Genomic DNA, 20,270 nt, shown 5'->3' on the forward strand with positions numbered 1-20,270 from the left:
ACCGGATACATTTGGATTTGTCTTACCCCATCAATAAGAATAATTCTCCCCGAACAAGAGCTTGTGGTGAAATAGTCAGAAGAATCGTTTATAAGGCAGACAACCGGATAAATTTCGTCATCAATTGTCCCTTTCTTGCTAAAATCAACTTTGCTGAAACAATGCTTCTTCCATTGGGTAAATGCATGTCCGTGGTCCATTATCGATAACTTGGCGACATGAATATAGTTAGAAAATGTCTAAACAGTCTCTCTAAAATTAACAGATCATCGTTGCAGCATGCTGGTTCCGAGGGGACTGTTAGTATGCTGGCTTCATGCCGCGCTGCGTAAATGGCTGGACGTAATGCATACTAGCTGACCCTATATGCACACAGTCGTTACAGTACTGCACGCCAGTGGGTTTTTTCGACAGTCGGGCCGGGCTGTGTAGCCTATAGGGAGTATATTTTGAAGCATAGCCGTAATTTGATTGTCTGCCTTGCGTTGTTGTCCGTCGGTGTTTCTTTCACTGTCGGTGCAAAAGTTCTTTGTAGTGTGAAACTAGCGACAGTAAAGAACATTCCAATATGGCCGCCATTCGCGAATCCTTCAAAAGAAAAGTCGAACATATTCATTGCTTTTTCAATACATGTGGGCGAAAATTCTTAATTTAAAACGGTATTGTGTTACCAAACGGAAGGTAAAGTTAGAAAATAATGACATAATACATTTAAATCGAAAATACACCTAGAATGCTATTTAGAATGTATTTTTTACCTTATCTACCTTATTGCCTAGTGTTGAATTAGAACTGTGTGGCTGATAAAACAATAAAGTTGTGCTTATTTAAAAGGTGGGTTTATAACATGTACTTTAATAGTGCAGATATTTATACCAAATTTGCCTTTGTGAGTACCAGGCCATACAAAGTAGCCTAACCGAGTTAAATAATAGGTCTGACACACTAGCCACGTTTACATGGACAGTTTTTTGTCATTCCGATTAAACTATTCCGATTGAACATTTTTGCGCCGTCTGTTTACATGGGCTACATTCTATTCCGATCAGACGTCTGTAAGCGCTTTAGAATCTTTGATCGGAATAGCCGTTGTTTGCTACTTTTCATTGGGAAGATATTACGGTCAATCCGAATGACCGTATACATGAGCGTTCATTCGGAATAGGAATGGACTACACCACCTCTTCTATTCCGATCACAATTCTGATCGGATCAGGATTTTCATTCCGATTGAGGTGTTTATATGACGATTTTTATTCCGATTGAGCTGTTTTTTCCGTTTCTAATCGGAATAGAAGTGTCCATGTAAACGGGGCTACTGTTGAACTTCAATTTGTGTGGCTGTGAAAACAATAAAAGTCTCGTTTCCACCGAGCAGTACGGTACAGTTTGGTTCAGTTCGGTCCGCAATTATTTGTGTTTCGATTGTGAGAAGTTCTAAAGCGTACCTAAATAAGCGTACCGAACCGTACTGTTTTAGGGGACCCTTCTGTTGAGGTACCAGTTTGTGGTACGGTATTGAGGATTCCGGGCGCGTCACTATTCCTCACTGTTCCCATAACAACCAGCATATAGATATTAACGCCGCCATTTTGGGAGTCAAAAATTAGCGGAGTCCAATAGCGACACACGTGAGATTGAATCAAAGTTTGCTTCATTGAGTATTTTAAATGACCTGGTGCAAGGTGATCGACTTCCTAGACCTCAAGTAAGATACTGTGACACTGATTATTTAGTTAACGCCACGTCTTGATGACGCTTGACCATTAAAGCTTAGAGTTTGAAGATTTTCAGGCTGGATTTACGTAGGCTTTAGATAACGCTGCAGGGAACAGCTTCTATTATCGGTCCTAAACAGTGCTATTTGTTCCTCAGGCTTGAACGTGACAGGCAGTCAGCCTACATGAATAAACAAAAATATGTGCCTAGGTATATTGCCTGAAAGAGTGGACGTGCTAGCAGTGCATCCAAGCTGCCTACCACAGATCCTTCAGCGAACTGTTTTGACTGGCTATCAAGCATATCAACGGGAGCTACAGTAGCCTGGGCCTATCTGGATTACATCTATTTATTTCGTTTGGCAAATGACAACGTGTTAACTACGCTACTGGTCGCTAGGATTACATCTATTTATTTCGTTTGGCAAAATGACGACGTGTTGGTCGTAGACGCTAGTTAGCAGGAGTTAGTAATTAGCCCACTGTGTTTCTAAATTAGGCATAGGCTACAAGTTATCTTAACTAAGTTTACAGCACACTTGGATTAACTCTGAAAGACAGCATGACGTTTACTGGATATCTGAGGATTTTTCTCTGTGGACAACTAGAAAGCAGGAGAGAAGAACAGCTAGACTGGCCGTCAGTTTAGCTGGCTAGCTTTCAAGCAAGGTAAGAAATTTTCCCTCCAGTGCTAGCAAAAAAGGGCAGGATATTGTTATTCAGTTGTGGTTATCATTTGCCTTTAAATTGAGTGAACGTATCTATTCAAAATAAACTAAACGTTTCCCCAATCTGGACATACGTTTTAGTTTGGTGCCACCGATTCATGAGCAGTCGTGCAATGTGTGTGGTCCCTGCAGTGAAACCATACGAAGCTAGCAACGATATTTAACATACGATTGATTCCTGCAACTATATCCATGCAAACAGCATAGGCAGACTGCCTAATCCTTGTTTTTGAAACGATTTAAGATGATATGATGGTGAAACGATTTAAGATGGTATGAACACAAATATCCCTTTGCATAGGCCTACATTTGCAAACATGCGTTGGGTAGACAAAACGGAACAACTGCTATCCCGCCTGTCATACAGTAGTGCCTTTTGCAGTGGGTACACAAAGCGGACCGAACTGTACCAAAACGTTCCGTACCAAAACCTAATGTACTGAACCGAACTGTACCGTACTACTCGGTCGAAACGTAGCTTTACAGTTGTGCATACGTAAAACATAAAAGGGGGGTGAAATGGAATCCTTATGAGGTCTACTTTCAGAAAATATATAGATGTTTATACCAAATTCTCCTTTGTGGGTATATATTTTCGGAAAGTAGACCTTCTAAGGATTCCATTTCACCCCCCTTTACATATGCACAACTTATTGTTTTCACAGCCACACAATTTGAAGTTCAACAGTGTGTGTCAAAGTAACGCTTAGTATGTGACTCGGCACACACTTAGTATGGCCTGGTACCCACAAAGGTGAATTAAGTATAAATATCTATATATTTTCTGAAAGTAGACCTTCTAAGGATTCCATTTCACCCCTCTTTTACATATGCACAACTTATTGTTTTCACAGCCACAAAATTTGAAGTTCAACAGTGTATGTCAATGGCAGGCCTTTTATGTGACTCGGTACACATTTGGTATGGCCTGGTACCCAGAAAGGCGAATTTGGTATAAACATCTTTATATTTTCTGAAAGTAGACCTTCTAAGGATTCCATTTCACCCCCGTTTTACATATGCACAACTTATTGTTTTCACAGCCACACAATTTGATGTTCAACAGTGTGTGTCCATGGCAGGCCAATTATGTGACTCGGTACACACTTAGTATGGCCTGGTACCCACAAAGGCAGATTTGGTATAGATATCTGCAATATTAAAGTACATGTTATAAACCCACCTTTTACATAAGCACAACTTTATAGTTTTATCAGCCACGCAGTTTTAATTTAACACTAGATAGATATAGGCACATTCAAAAATACCTTCTAAACATTCTAAGGTGTATTTTCCATTTTAATGTCTTATTTAATTATTTTTCTAACTTTACCTTACTTTTGTTAACACAATAGCAGCTACAGTTTTAAATTAATAATGTTCGCCCTCATGAATTGAAAAAGCAATGAATATGTTCTGACTTTTATTTTGAAGGATTCGCGAATGGTGGCCATATTGGAATTGTCTTTGCTGTCGCTGGTTTCACACTACTATGTTTGTTGATATGTGTGAAGCTACTGGATTCCTTTAAAACGTGTCTGACTGAAGTCAGCCATCTAGAAGCTAACGCAACGTTAGTTGCTGCTATAATCCAAATGTTGCCGCTACATTCAGATCGTGTGTATTTAGAAATAGCTAAACAGTAACTACGTTATTAGACCAAGAAGGCTAACGTGATCAGTTATAACGTTAACGTTAGCTTCAAAGGGGGAAGAGTTATTGTTATGAACGACTTACACTTAACTAACAGGTTAAGTAATGTAACGTTAACGCAAACTTTAATTTAACTTAGTTTGGGCCTACCCAAACCCAACGCAGATAACGTAAGACATTATCCTGAGTTAAATTGTAACGTCAATGAACGTTTCCAGGTGATCCCGAAGACAAGTTTCAAAGGTAAGTGATGACAAGTAGCAGCTAACTTCTACGTCGAGGTTGCGTTAACTTCGCTTAACGTGAATGTAACGTTAACTTTCAACCTAAAGCTAACATTTCTCAACATTCAAATGAATTGACCAAACTAACGTTGACTTAGCGGTACAGTGATGTAAGTTATCTCTTATCTCATACCGTTAACGTTTAACAGAGATCTCATCTATTAACATTAGTGTTGCTGTCATAAAATCACTAACACTGGTCAACTTTCCTGTATCTTCGCTAACTTGCAAACCAAATGAACATAGCAGCTAAAGAACGTTTGCTGTCGTTTGTTTGAGAATAACTGTAAGGTCATCCAACTCGCCAACCATGATTGTCATTTGAGCTGCTGTTGCTTTGCAGTGAGTGCCATCAAGGCAAGCAGCGAATTCTAAAAATAGTCATGCATTGGGACTGTATAGCCTAGTTGTGATATCTTTGCGGCATAAGTTTGTCCTTAAAGTCTTTTTGAACAAGCGGAACAAAACAAAACAAAATCTTGCTGATACTCCTAGTCTGGTGAGCATGCTGACTGATGAGGTTTGCTTGCTTCAGAGTTGTCAAGTATTTTAAGGTATTCTTACGTGTTTACTAACCTAAATTTTTTTTTTTTTGGTCACATATAGCAAACATTACCTCACCATCCAATAGCTGTCTGTGCCCATACACTGTTAAAAAATGGGTCTCTTTGGACAGTCCAGGCTCTAAAAACAGCAACAAAAACAACTTGGTCCAGCCTGAACCATAAAAACATCAATAAAGTATCTATCTATCTATCTATCTATTTATTTTGTTTGACGTCACAGAAGTGACTTTACCCAACATTGCTTATAGCACCTTTCAGTCTTATTTGAACTACGTAAGCAATGTTCATGGCAGCCATATTGTTGACAGTTCTCACCGGTATTATTGCTGTACTTTCTTTATTTTTATCTACACAATTTAACACGATGGTACAACTACGTGGCTGTTCTAACAACAGCAAACCCAGGAGTTAGTTTTTAAGTGATACTCTGTTTGTGTGTTTCTGTGTGTGTGCGTATGCGTATGCCTGCCTACCTGCTAGTGTTGCACTACAAAAGAATCGCAATACCCTGAAATTATAAATGTCACAATACTTAATTTTATTAGTATTAATACTTTTATGAATAGCCGTGTGCTTTTGAAGTAACATGCGTGTGCACAATGCATGCTTCGAGTCCCTCCTCGAGCCTGCGCATCTTTTCTTTGACAAACGGTATTAGCTGTCATGCCATAGGCAACACATGGCTGCTACATTAGTTTAAGTGGTGAAGTGGTTGCACAGCAGCAACACAATAATAGCCTAATATCAAGTTAATTTGCTCACTTCCAGCTTTCAAGTTTGTGTTACTCACCTACCTATGCTTTGGTATTTATGTCATATAGGCTTACTGTAGGGTATAATGTCAGAAATAGGCTACACAACCTTGGCTAACTTGTACATCTGGAGAGAGCATCTTGCTAACTAAAATCATAGTGCTCACTAAAATCGTAAAGGAACATGGCAAGACACTGATCTCTTCATGATCTTCGACTTGTTCGTTTTTACCTCCGCCAAGGAGGTTATGTTTTCATCGGGGACTGTCTGTCTGTCTGTCTGTCTGTCTGTCTGTCTGTCTGTCTGTTAGTTAGAAGATAACTCAAAGTAATGGATAGATTTCGATTACATTTTCAGAGAAGGTCAGAAATTACTCAAGGAAGAAACGATTGAATTTTGGGAGTGATCCCTAACACCATCGGGATTCAGGAGCCATTTATGTTTTTCACTTAGTGCTGTAATGGCATGGTATGGCCATGTAATGACACCGAAAGCATAACAAATTGCATCCACATACTGTATCCTTGTTATGCACTATATGCGATTTTTTTCACTAGGCTAAAACCGTGAAACTGAAGGCTAATTGCCCTCACATATTTGTTAAAGCGACAGGCACTCAATTACACACACCACCAATGCACGCTCAATTAGACTTACACACCACATTAAATATATGATATTGTGTGGCGGAATAACAATTGGGAGCACTTCGACTCTGCGCAGTTATATCCTCACTCTTGCACTTTCAGTTTCACTTTGGAGTGAGGATATTACTGCGCCATAAGTGCCCCCAATTGTTATTCCACCACACAATATAGTTGTCCCTCTTACCTGCTTAGAATTGCACCACATTACAGTACCCTCCAGAATTATTGGCACCCTTGGTAAAAGTTGACTAAAAATAGGTATTAAAAATAATCTGTTGGTGATGTATTGTACTCCCACAATGAAAACAGTGAGGAAAAAGTATCAATCTTAAAGGAGCATTTCACCCATTTACATTAAGCTTTCTATTGTTAGAAACCCAGTCATATTTTCGAATGGTCGTGCATCATTCCCTCATTTTCCCCTGAGATGGGAGAAAAAAGCCGAAAATGTATTTTTGGGTCATGTGGATAAAATCCAGCAACTCCCAGAATTCCTTGCCTTTCACTGTCTTACCAGCACACACCAGGAAGTAGACAAGTACACAGAAGGACTCATTAATGTAACATTTTGGCATTAATAACGATTCTATCGAATAACGATCTTGTGGCCATATATCAATGTTCCTGGTCTTCAAAAGGAATTAGCGAAAAAAAATGCGAAAAAACCCAAAACGTTAATTAACATATTTCCATGTCAAATGTCCCGCAAATTGACCGCATATGCTAGAATACCGGACCTTTAACAAGTATTAGTATCGCTAATACTATTTGTGCAATAACTTGTGAATAACATTAGGATAACTGACCTTGTGAGAGCTAGTCCATTCTAGTTTGAGCTAGCCCAGGCAAAGGCTAATCGACAGCCAATTATCCTACGACGTCCAGGCTTGCTGCAGGCCTTGATGGAGGCCTTGATGTTCTGTGCTGTATTACAGCTCGTACAGGTCATCTCGTGCATCAAATTCACATACCAGATCTTCAGAATTCCCATTTGCCATATCAGTTTCAATATCAGCATTCAATGAATTAGTATTTAATATCAAATCGTAGTTACTTATCAGCTTTCTCCACAGACCGAGAGCCTATAGCTTCCAAAAAAGATGGCGGCTATATATTTTAGTTTCTGCAAGTGAAGTCCCACCGCTAGCGCCCCTTCTTGGAAAAATGAGGAAAGTGTTTGTAGTTTTATCTACTCGACAAAGATATAGGACTTCCTGCTTTCAATGATGTAAAATTATGATTTTTACATCATTGAAAGCAGGAAGTCCAACATTGAAAACCGTATTTCTCCCGTCTCAAGGCAAACTGAGGGTATGTTGCACGGCCATTCAAAAACATGACTGGTTTTCTAAAGATACAAAGCTTAATGCTAATCGGTGAAGTGTCCCTTTAAGGCTTAATTTCTCCTTAGGTAAGGAATTTATTTAAGGGTGTTGCACAAAATTTCTTAAACGGTATCCTTAGGTAAGGAACTCCGTTAAGTGATTTACTGCATTGAAAGCGGTTTTCTGGCACGGAAATTCTACAGTTTCCACGGATATTGTTTGTTTGCTAATTTGCGCTTGCTTTTCTGAGGGTGAAATGCGGGACTGTCCAAAATAATATCAAGCTGTGTGCATTTGTCTATAAAATGGGATAGCGAATAACACATTACAAGTCTGAGTGTAACTAGTGTAACTAACTTTGACCAGTTTGACAGGTGACGGCCAAACACGGCGCACCTTAGAGCAGTGACATTATACTTTAACGAAGTTATCGATGTATACAGCGCTACCTATCTATCAATAGCTAATGTCAGCAATAAATAACGTAGCCTACGTTCAGCCAAGTGTCTCTGGTTCAGCACTTGTTGTAACTAGCTTGCTAGTAAGTTATGCTATTAGCCAGCAATCCACCAAATTATCTTATAATCTTACCGTAATAATTTGCGGTGAAATTTATCCATTCATCACCATAAATCCTGACATAAATCCTCCGCTTCATTTAGCGGAGAATATCTCAACTGTTCATAACTAATATGACCCCACTGAACAACATGGGATGTGTGCCAAAATCTCTATCCGGGACGAAAGTCCTGAAAATGACCACAATAGGTGACCCTATTATCGCACTATTATCACACTACAGGTCAATGGGACTTTTTTTTCCCTTTATAGATGTCTTCATAAACTTCTACCAGATTAATGTTCATATTAAGAGAAATACTTTTTGTATTACATTTTGTCAAAAATCATTTTTTAAATATGCAAATGAGGCAATATCTCATTAAATATGCATACATGCACTCTTGAAGCAACAGCTTTTCTGAGGTGATCTCAATGTTTATCTGACCATGTAATGAAAGAATTCTGGTTTGATATTTGGGGGTATTGCAGCAAAGCTGCAGAGTTTCAATATGCATAAGCGTTCACTTAATACAGCCAATCAAAATTGACTATGAAGCCGCCAAACAGGAAGTGAGCTCATATCTCACCAACGCTTTGATGTATGAAGTCCAAACATTGGTAAGGGGACTCGTTAACTGATTGTGATGATGCACTAGGAAATTGGTATCGTTTGGACTCTATAGGGGGCGTTGTGATACAGGATGTAAGCTCGTATCTCAGTAACACTTTGATGTACGAAGTTCAAACTTAGTATGTGGACTTGGTACCTGATTGTGAGGACGTTCTAGGAAATTGGCATTATTTGGTGGGACTTTTTTTTCCCCTTTATAGATATCCTCATACATTTCTAATAATTAAATGTGCAAATGAGGCAATATCTCATTAAATATGCGTAGATACACTCTTGAAGCAACAGCTTTTCTGAGGTGATCACAATGTTTACAATGAACATGTAATGTAAGAATTCTGGTTTGATATTTTTAATTGTGTTTCTGTAGATGTTCAATGTGGATGTATGTGTGAGGAAGATGTCCTGTGTTGTGCTGTGTGGAATTACAAATACAACACTGCAAAAAACTGCTTGTCTAATAAAATCAAACTAATCAATTCTCGCTGAATACAAGCAAAATTATCTCCCAGTGCAATAAGTAAATTTGTCGTAAAACAAGCACAATGATCTGCCAGTACAGTAAGTATATTTGTCTTAGACTTAAAAATAAGTGTAACTCGTTGTAAATTAAGTCAAAATTATCTTATGAGAGAGCACTAGGTAAGTATTTTCATACTTAAAACAATACACCACCTTGGTCTTAAATGCACCACCTTGGTCTTAAATGCAGAATGCTTTTAAGGTTTTGTGAGAAAGGGCAGTTTATTAGTCCCTGAGATTGGAATATCAAAGCCTGAAGGTTTGCCAGATCTCTGCTCGTGTGGCAAGTGTGCACACAAGAATGGCTGTCCCTGTCACGTAACTGGTATCCATTGCTCCAAGTACTGCAAATGCAAAATACAGGCATGCAAACTCCTCACCTTTCGGCGAAATTCGCCGTTTTGAATCAAAAATTGGTGACTTACATGGTTCGTGCAGATCCGATGAGAAAATATTTTTTTTGGGGGGGGGGGTAAAGGTGAATTGAATTTACAACTGAGTTTAGAAATCATGCACAGACGCTAACGCATCTTGAGGTGTTTCTAGAGCCGCATTTAAAACGTGTCTGATCAGCAAGGGATGCGTGAATGTAGCCCCTATGCGTTTAATAAACATTAGTGGAAGCGAATTGTTGACAAAGACGCAACGCGAACAGAATGCGCACGCCAAGTGTAGCCTCTGTTGTGAGCGCAGATAGATGCGTCTGAGATGTCAGGTGGAATATAGTGATTCTGGCGAGAAGAGATGCCGAGGGATTTCACAGGTGGGCTAGTTAAAACTTTCAACTTCTATTAGAAAAAAACGCTGAGATTAGAGTAGCAACATAGCATAGGTTGTTTTCTTCTAATGATGAAAGTTTAGCGAAATTAGACAAACATGTAGACATAACGAGTTATTTTGATGAAGAATGCGTGCAGTTTGAACCATCTAGATCGGCAAAAGGTGAAGCAAATAGGCAGACTTTATCAGTAGGCTATATCAAAGCCTAATGTGACAGTTGAATTAAATGCTCATAAACTGGGCTGGTTCGTTTTGTCCAGAGACGTAGTTGATTGACATGATAATGCTGTCTTTTAGAAAAGTGGGCCCTGTTACGCGAAGCACACTGCGCATAGACCTTACGCAAAGCCTACGCAAAAGATATGCAACTCAAATGATTCGCTATAGTAACGTAGCCAAAAAAAGTTGCGACTGCTTCAGACCACACGTAACGCACGTAACCGTTTGAATTATGTGTGTGACTTGCAACAATTTTCATTTACGAACCCGGATCATTACGAGTTCGTAAGCCATGCGTAAATTAAATTTACATTTGATTGTCGAGTTACAGGAGGACCCTGATCAGTAGCCTAGTCTGCGCCTACAGGTAGCCTACAGTTTAACATGTAATATGAAGACAGTTCACATAACTTTATTGGTTTGTTAAACACACTAGCACAATATAGCCTAGAAAACACAATATGTAGTAGCCTAGGCTGCATATTAAAACGTTTTAAAACAATTTGAAAAATTAAAGCCTACCCTATTTTATATAGGCCTAATAATATTAGTCTGAAATAGTGTGTGTCTCAAGCAAGATTATTGATTACCTGGTTTGGTCCAAGAAATATTCAGACTTTTCCTTATTCTGATAGTTTAAGTGTCCATTAGGCCTATGAAATCATCAGAAATGTGTAATAAATAAATAATAAGTACATAAGCCCAGAGAAAGAGAGAGATAAGAAAGAAAGAAAGCGGGTCCCTCACACTTTGGAAGATTTGGTTCCATGTTTTTTTTTTTTTTTTTTTCGGGGGCGGGGGCGGGGGGTTCGGAGAAGAGTCTCACCTTTTTCACCCCTGACCAGTTTGCATGCCTGAAAATAGGAAATAGATGTAAAAATTCTATCACCGAATGAGTTCTTATCATCTTCCCCCATATCTGGACTCTGTTGAGAAAAAGTTGAAAGTCGTTTTGTGTTTTTCTTTTTAATGTAACGTTCCAATGATAATAGGAAGGTTGGATTTAACTGATCTGTATGCTTGTATTCTTTCATAAAAGCCCCTTGTTCGTATATTGTATTTGTAATTCAATACGGCGTAACCCCTCACACACACAACATCCACACTGAACATCAGAAATACAATTAAAAATATAGCTGCAAGCAGCAATGTGGGGGTCTAGCAGTAAAATCGCAGAAATGGCGTTGCCATGGCATGAGCAAGCACTCACAGCAATTTTCACGGCAATTGGATAAAGAATAGTTGAAATATCAGCTTACTTCCTTTATTACAGCACCCCTAGAGGTCAAATGATGCCACAAACCTTGCATGTTCGCACAATCAGGTACCAATTCCTCGTAACAAGTTTGGCCTTCATACATCAAAGCATTGCTGAGATATGAGCTCTCTTCCTGTATCACAACGCCTCCTACGGATGCCAAATGATGCCAATTTCATAGTGCGTCCTCTCAAACAGATACCTGAGGTGCCTCTCATGTAAAGTTTATACGTCCTCCTTCGCTCCTCGGGCCTCGATCCTCACTGATCTACATTAAGAATGATGGGGCGGCAACAACGATAGTCTATCCCTTCGTCTATCTTTCTTTATGTAGATCAGTGAGGATCAAGGCCCGAGGAGCGAGGGAGGACGTATAAACTTTACATGAGAGGCACCCCATGGGTGGCTCTCAAACTCTCTCCTCAGTCGTCGAGGGGCGTTCCCACTGATCTATAACCAACACTGGATAGACTATCCCATTGTTGCCGCCCCATCATTCTTTATCTAGATCTGTGAGGACGAGGATCAAGGAAGGAAGGGAGGCTGTATAAAAGACCAAATGAGAGGCACCCCATGTCCCGTGCCAAGTTTGGCCTTCGTACAACAAAACGTTACAGAGATACATTGTGCGTCCTCACAACCAGATACCATGTTCCTGTGCCAAGTTTGGCCGTCGTATTTCAAAGTGTTGCTGAGATATGAGCTCGCTTCCTGTATCGCAGCCTGCCCTATGGATGCCAAATAATTCCAATTTCCTAGCACGTCCTCTCAATCAGGTACCAAGTCCACATGCCAAGTTTGAACTTCGTACATCAAAGCGTTGGTGAGAGATGAGCTCACTTCCTGTTTGCCGGCTTCGCAGTCAATTTTGATTAGCTGTATTGAGTAAACGCTTATGCGTATCGAAACTCTTCAGCTTTGCTGTTAGACCCCCAAATATCAAACCAGAATTCTTACACTACATGGTCAGATAAACATTGCGATCACCTCAGAAAAGCTGTTGCTTCAAGAGTGTACAGTATGTACGCATATTTTAAAAAACAAGTTAGACAAAGTGTAATACAAAAAGTATTTCTCTTAATATGAACATTAATCTGGTAGAAGTTTATGAGGATATCTATAAAGGGAAAAAAAGTCCCATTCACCTCTAGTGTAATAATATATCTATAGTGTCACCTATTGTGGTCATTTTCAGGACTTTCGTCCCGGATAGACATTTTGGCACACATCCCACGTTGTTCAATGGGGTCATATTAGTCTAGAACAGTTGAGATATTCTCCGCTAAATGAAGCGCATACAAATCATTCTCAGGTCCTAGACTATACGTGTTGACTGGGGCACCGAACCAAAGCTCATCGTAGGCTTCAGTTAGGGCGAATTGAGTAGCCTATGTTACTATCGCTAGGCCTAAATAAACTAGGCTACATAACAAATTCTGGTCGGCCTATTTGACAGAAGAGTAATGATATTAGCGAAAGTTTTCTTTTCAATTGTCAAAAGTGGTTAATTAACTTAAATTATCAGCATTAACTCAGATAATAATATGGTTATGGTTATGGTTATGGTTATTTAGCAGACGCCTTTGTCCAAAGCGAAATATGCTTAAGGTAGGGTCAGAGGTTCCTTAGGTTTTTCCCCTTACTTAGGCTGCTAAGGTCGTTTGTGCAACGGTTTAAGGGATTTCTTATAAGATAAGTAGAAAACCTTAAATACTTAAGGGAAAATGTTAAGGAAAATACTTAAGGGTGTTTGTGCAACCGATCTTATCTTAAAGGGATAATCGGGAGTGAAATGCACTTTAGATCAATTTTTCGGACTATTGGGAGTACATACGTTGAGTTGACACCAAAATCATGTAATTCGGATGTATTTTGAGAAAGTTCGAGCTCACCGTTTTTAGCCAAAACTCGTTAGCCTGGAAGTGACCGGGGCAAGTCCTTTCGCCGCTACAAAACGCTTTTTTTATACCTCTTCTACTGTTCCAACCAACACTAAACTTACGTGGTAGTGAGTAGAGGGTCCCTAAAGCCAAACCGAAGTATCCCCACGTCTTTATGTGGTCGGATAGAGAGTCCAGAATGAATTTAATCGAGTCAGTACCTTTCCGGAAATGTCACTGCTGCAGCTAGCAACGCGTTAACAACATTTTAATAACATTTCCGGAAAGGTATGATTCTTCTCTGTTACATTGCTCCGCGATTATTAGTCACAGCAAGATGAGACCTATATTGCATGAAAGAGCAGAACCGGGGCTTTCCAACGAGACTAGACACTTGTCTGTACGATCAAGTATGAAAATAAAATAAAATCATGAAGTTAAATCAAAGTATATCATATTTACAGTCTATATTGCTCTGCGGGGTTAGTAACTGTAAGATCAAAGCAGACAAAGTTGATTTGTTTGGGAACCAAAAGTTCCTTGATCTTTACGGTGTAGTTAGCAGTGAACATCAATGAATGTGTCTTGACTTCGTGTATTTGTGTTGTGAATTTAAAGAGATTGCATCAGAGATTATGTAAAGAAGAATGGCTAACTTTGAGGCCTATCAGGAGTATCAAAGAATTGAGGACTTTGAAGACTCCCCACCAGGAGAGGAGGATTTACTTGTGCATGTTCCTGAAGGCCTGAGAGGTATACTGTTGGCGCTGACGATCATTAAATAACAACCTTTACACACATTTGAACTGTTACTAAATGATTCTTATCTTTCTCACAGATTCATGGCATCACATCGAGAATCTGGATATTTTTTTCACACGGATATCCTTTCCAATTGTCCTTACAATTGAGGTCAAAACACAGCATGTTTAAAGGCGAAATCCGGCCAATTTTTTAGATGGCATACATTTTTAATATGATGTTGGTCGACCCTTTGCAGCTATAACAGTTTCAACTCTTCTGAGGAGTGTGTTCATGGGATCTTTTGACCATTCTTTCAGAAACGTACAGTTGAGGCCAAAATGATTAGCCCCCCTTGAAAAATCAGACATAATCCTTTGTTCATACATGAAAATTACCATTTCCATAAATGTGCATAGTTTGTATGATTACAAAAGAGCAAAGACAGCATTCCCACAAAGTTTGATTATATTTTTTTACTCTGATTTGTGACAAGAAAAGAAAAAATTGACATGTTCAAAATGATTAGCCCCCAGACCATTAATAGTCAATAGTGTAGCCTTTCTTTGCTTCAACTGACAAATTCTTCTTTGGATATAGTTTTTTACTTGGCACATATTTCTTAAGACACTTTTAGCTCCAGCTCGTCCAAATGGCATGGTTTTCACACACACTCTTGCTTTAAGCACATGCCACATATTCTCAATGGGTTTGAGGTCTGGTCTCTGTGTAGGCCACTCCAGGACCTTGATTTTGGTGTCCTTTAAGACGTTTTGGACCACTTTTCACATATGCTTTGGGTCAGTATCATGCTGAAAGACCTGGTGGCGTCCTAAGCCTAGACCAAGAGCAGACGTCTTGATGTTATCTCTCAAATGTCATCATGATCCCAGGCACCAAAACAAGGCTCTCTGTGCCTGAGACAGCAGAACAGCCCCATAATATGATGCTCCCACCACCATGTTTCACTGTGGGAACTGTACTTTTAGGGTTGTGGGCCTTCCCTTTTTTCGCCAAACATAGGCAACATCCATGTGCCGAAACAGCTCCAGTTTACAGTTTTCCAAAACTCATTTTTAGCTTTGAAATGCGTATGGGCAAAGTTCAGTCTGACTTTAACTCATTCACTGCCATTGACGTCTTTAAACGTCAATTTAGACACATACGTGTCTTTCAATGGAGAGGGCTCCTGGGTGGGCTTGGGAACGATCTGGCAGAGTTTCAGGCTTGTAAACAGACTGTACTAGATCCGAACCGCTAGATGGCAGCAGTGCCATTTGGAGGATTAGTATCTGCCTAGAGCAGTGGTTCTCAACCTTTTTTGGACAAACGCCCCCTAACCTCTTGATGATCCTCTTAACGCCCCCCCCCCCCCCAAAAAAAAAAGGCTACAGGCAAAAAAGTGTCGCTGATACCAGAGTTTTGGTTTAAAAAAAATTAAACAGAAGTTTCTTATGAGTAGGCTTATGAAACCTATGTTGTAGAAAAGGAATTAAGTAACTATCAAATTATCATTATGATCATCCTTATCACAATTATTGTTATGCTATTTTGTACATGCACTTCAAAACAATCAACATTGCTAACATTGTTCACAAAATGTTGGTGAAAACAGGATCAGTGGACTGCTTTACTAATGTAAAATATAATTACAAGTTTCATTGCTTTTGCATGGTTGTATAATAATTGCATGGAAAAATATAGCCTACTTCTCAAAACAACAGCAATTATATGGGTGCCATTGTTTTGGATGTTTACCTCATGCAAGCATCATACACTGGTAGGCAAATGGAAAAAATGGACATGTTTTTTTTAATAACCTTATTTTTTGAATGTAAGGATTCAGGAAACACAACACCAACTTTGTGTATGGTAAATGACCGAGCATAAATCACTGATTTTGAGTTAACAGGAAGATATGCTTCAATAGCTTTTGGCCATGTTGTATTCAAATTTGGCAAAACAATACTCGACTGTATTATAGTCTCTGCTATGTTTTTATGGACGTTGGAAGAATCCACGTCGTTTTGTTGTTACATAATTAAATAGCCTTCCAACCGGTTGCAGCGGAGCTTTGCTACCAACGTTCTTAGTTTCAGTTTCTCTCGCGTAAACGCGCACATGCATGCATTGAATGCACGCTCACACTACTTAATTGCATGCCTGTATGTTTGAAGACGCCAAACTAGTGGGTATTTCCTGATTGCAGAAAAGTTTGTTTTCTTTTTCTGTCGGTCCACGATTGCTTGATCAGTTGCAAATCAGACGAAGCGCCGGGAATAATTTCACTATGTGGCTCCGTAGGCCTGCATTGTTAATGTCGCGGACCGGCGCATGTCTGCGGCCCATAGTTTGAGAACTAGCATGTAGCAATGACATCAATTCAATCATTTGCACAAAGACATCGTTTTAAAGGGATATTCCGCCATTTTTGGAAATATGCTCATTTTCCACCTCCCCTCGAGCAAAACAATCGATATTTACCTTGTTCCCGTTCATCCAGCCATTCTGTGAGTCTGGCGATACAACTTTTAGCTTCAGCCTAGCATAGATCATTGAATCGGATTAGACCATTAGCTTCTCGCCTGCTAGCTTCATGTTTAAAAGTGACTAAGATTTCTGGTAATTTTCCCATTTAAAATGTGTCTCCTCTCAAGTTAGAAAGTGCAATAAGACCAACTGAAAATTAAACCTGGCATTTTTCTAGGCTGATTTGACATGGAACTACACTCTCATCTGGCGTAATAATCAAGGCAACTTGCAAACGTACCATAGGCGCAGTGATATCGTACGCAGCATCTGAAAATAGTCCCCATAGACAACAAGCAGTAGTAGTGCCAGTAGGTTGCAAGTTGCCCTGATTATTACGCCAGATGAGAGTGTAGTTCCATGTGAAATCAGCCTAGAAAAACGCCAGGTTTCATTTTCAGTTGGTCTTATTGCACTTTCTAACTTGAGAGGAGACACGTTTTAAATGGGAAAATTACCAGAAATCTTAGTCACTTTTAAACATGAAGCTAGCAGGCGAGAAGCTAATGGTCTAATCCGATTCAATGATCTATGCTAGGCTGGAGCTAAAAGTTGTATCACCAGCCTCACAGAACGGCTGGATGAACGGGAACAAGGTAAATATCGATTGTTTTGCTCGAGGGGAGGTGCAAAATGAGCGTATTTCCAAAAATGGCGGAATATCCCTTTAATCCAAATTCAAATGTACACTGTATGTGTAGTCACTGTCAGAGGCTTAAAAGTTGAGATGAATAACAGTGATTCACGCCCCCCATTTGTGCCCGAGCGCCCCCCCTTTATGCTGCCTCGTCCAGCGCCCCCCAACAATGTCCGAACGCCCCCTGGGGGGCGGTACCGCCCCCGTTGAGAAACCCTAGCCTAGAGTGCACATGCAGAGACACACAACAAGCAAAAACACTGAAGATTGACCACAGTGGATCTAGTTTGCACGGGATGCATATTTATTGCATATTTATGCAATAAATATGATTACTTCTTACATCAAGGATGGAAAACACGTGAACGGTATGATCCATTTACATTGGATATTGCTATATAGACTAACAACAACTTTGCTAGTGCTAGCTTGCTAAGTCTACCGTCCTGTTCAGAGTCTATAGCGACCATCAGAGTCCCTAGCAACCTTGACGAGACTGACGAGATAACAGTGCAATCGTGGTTGACATACTACTGAAACGCTAACGTTAAAAAGTTGATTTTCACAAAAAGATCGTTTTCTCCATTTTTTGGTCAAAAACAGGTGTTTTTAGCAAAACTAATCCATGTTCTACTGACGATTACTAAAGAACGGAAAACGATAGAAACAAACTGTTTTTTCCTGGTGAAAGAAGAGAGTCTACTCTTTCATTTGGTACCTTCGGTGTTTACATTGTCATAAAGCTCACCGTTCGGTGGATCTTGGAAAAACAGTCAAAATGCTGTAAAACGTCTGGCAGTATGGAGCGCTCTGCACTGAAAATCGCTGGCAGCCAATGAGTTAAAGTGCCCATTTTGGAGTAATGTATTTTTTTCTCTGCCGATGACTTTGGAGGCCTCCACAATAAAAAGCCCCCGCTACTGTCTTCCTCAAGACTTCAACCCCAGAGGTCTCAAGGTCAGCAACTATCCTTTTGGCGGATGTACGGGGATGCTTGCTAACATCCCTGATGATTTTTCTCTCTACAGATTGAAATATTTAGCATTTTCATCCACACCTAGGTTTGTTATGCACAAACTTAGAACTCTTTGTACCTTGTAATGATGCCTTGCACAGCTGTTCAAGAGACTGTGAAGCATCTAGAAATTAGTATAGCTTTCCCCCATAGTATAGGCCTCAATGATTTTCTGTCTGAGGTCCAGACTGATTTCTTTCATCTTCAGCATGCCTGTAAAGGCAGTCCCCTCTCTGGTGTTCAAGTGCCTGTAGGCCTGTTCCTTGGAGTCTTTAGGTAAGCAATCAATGCTGATTGGATGTTCAGGTGTTATCTGGGCACTAACTGACTGCAAAAGTGTGACTTGAAAGGTGACAGGCTGGTCGTGTGTGTTTAAAAGCAAAGAAATCACATGGGGGCTAATCATTTTGACCACTCCACTTTTCGCACAATTTGAGATTAAGCATTCCTAATAATAATATTAACACTCCAGAATGCTCCAGATACTACATAAAAGCACTGGCGAATGTTTGATTTTTTAAAAATTCTTCTTAGGAAGAATTTTAGAGTAATGTTCCAAAATGTCGAGGGCTAATCATTTTGGCCTTAACTGTATTTGTCAGGTCACACTGATGTTCATGTTGAAACAAGTGTCTGACTTCACAAATGGAGCACAGTGTTAGTTCAGGCAGGTCACTGAGTCTCGCGAGCTTCCCTGGATGGCCCAGCTGACTGTCAATCCAAAACACAGCCGGCCAGGCCCTTTCATTGGTGGAGATCATTCAGAGCTCTGACTCATACATCTGTCTTATCAATGTCTGTCAAACACTGTCTACTAGCCTATGTGATGTACCCCTCTGCTTTATAGCTTATACATCTACTCTTTTTGTTAGCTAACTGTATCTGGATGTAGTGCTATCAAAGCAAGATGTTAGAGATAGCACATGATGTGCAGTGATATTGTTACAGCCCTTTCAGACCTTTTGTTATGAGTTGCTATTGAACTCTGATGCATCCTACCTCTCTGTCAATGGTCCTTGAGATGCTTGCACGTCTTGATTGGAGTCCACCTGTGCCTAAATGAATTAATTTGACATTATTTGGAGAGGAACACATATATAAGGTCTCACAGTTGATGGTTTATGAGTGAAAACCAAGCCAAGAGGTGGAGAGAATTGTCTGTAGACCTGCAAGACAGGATTGTGTCTAGACAGATCTCTGGAAGGATACAAGAAAATTAGCGACGAGTAAAGTGCATGCCACTCGTAAAGTCCCTTTGTATTTTTGCTTTCCCTTAACATGATCTCACATATATCACTTCCACCAGAAAAATGGCTTCGCCTGTATGATGCTCTCTGAATTCTTTGAACTAATGTGAGTATGACGCCTTTTTTGTCTTAAAGGTGCTATATGCAAGAATGTTGGTTTAAAGTGTTTAAATATTCATGAAAATGTAATTAGAACCAATGTTACAAAATTGTGATGAAGGTTTGTCTATTTTGTAGTTACCTCTGCCAAGGAGGTTATGTTTCCGCCGGGGTTTGTCTGTCTGTCTGTCTGTCTGTCTGTCTGTCTGTTTGTCCGTTAGCAAGATAACTCAAAAAATAATGGATGGATTTCGATGAAATTTTCATCAAATGTCGGGCATGACCCAAGGAAGAAACGATTAAATGGGAGTGATCCGTAATTCCGTCGGGATTCCGGAGCCGTTTATGTGTTTCGCTTAGTCGTGTAATGGCATGGTATGGCCACGTGGTGGCAATCTGAATAGTTTAGGTTCAAATGTATAACAACCTAGGAAGAACAATACAGACAGAGGTCTGCGCTCTCTGAGTGCTTTTCTAGTT

At 39.8% G+C, this 20,270-nt stretch overlaps 2 protein-coding genes across 10 annotated transcripts in view; one reads left to right on the forward strand and one right to left on the reverse strand.

Annotated features, from left to right (window-relative positions):
- tyw3 (tRNA-yW synthesizing protein 3 homolog (S. cerevisiae)) overlaps positions 1-510 on the reverse strand; it is a 31,477-nt gene extending 30,967 nt beyond the window's left edge. For all 4 annotated transcript variants that reach the window (XM_062517346.1, XM_062517345.1, XM_062517348.1 and 1 more), the window contains exon 1: positions 27-510. In XM_062517346.1, the coding sequence (XP_062373330.1) occupies positions 27-200 (174 nt within the window). In that variant the 5' untranslated portion in view covers positions 201-510. The remainder of the gene's footprint in view (positions 1-26) is intronic.
- atg9b (autophagy related 9B) overlaps positions 1-20,270 on the forward strand; it is an 839,198-nt gene that overhangs the window by 735,369 nt on the left and 83,559 nt on the right. For 3 of the 6 annotated variants that reach the window (XM_062517342.1, XM_062517343.1, XM_062517338.1), the window contains exons 1-4: positions 3,937-4,342; positions 14,141-14,275; positions 14,361-14,404; positions 19,733-19,797. In XM_062517342.1, coding sequence (XP_062373326.1) covers positions 14,170-14,275; positions 14,361-14,404; positions 19,733-19,797 — 215 coding nt within the window. In that variant the 5' untranslated portion in view covers positions 3,937-4,342; positions 14,141-14,169. Of the gene's footprint in view, positions 1-3,936; positions 4,343-4,778; positions 4,883-4,920; positions 4,938-14,140; positions 14,276-14,360; positions 14,405-19,732; positions 19,798-20,270 lie in introns of those variants that run through there. The other 3 variants (XM_062517339.1, XM_062517340.1, XM_062517341.1) reach the window with 3 other exon arrangements.

This window comes from Sardina pilchardus, chromosome 2 (assembly GCF_963854185.1).
Source record: "Sardina pilchardus chromosome 2, fSarPil1.1, whole genome shotgun sequence".
NCBI lineage: Eukaryota > Metazoa > Chordata > Actinopteri > Clupeiformes > Clupeidae > Sardina > Sardina pilchardus.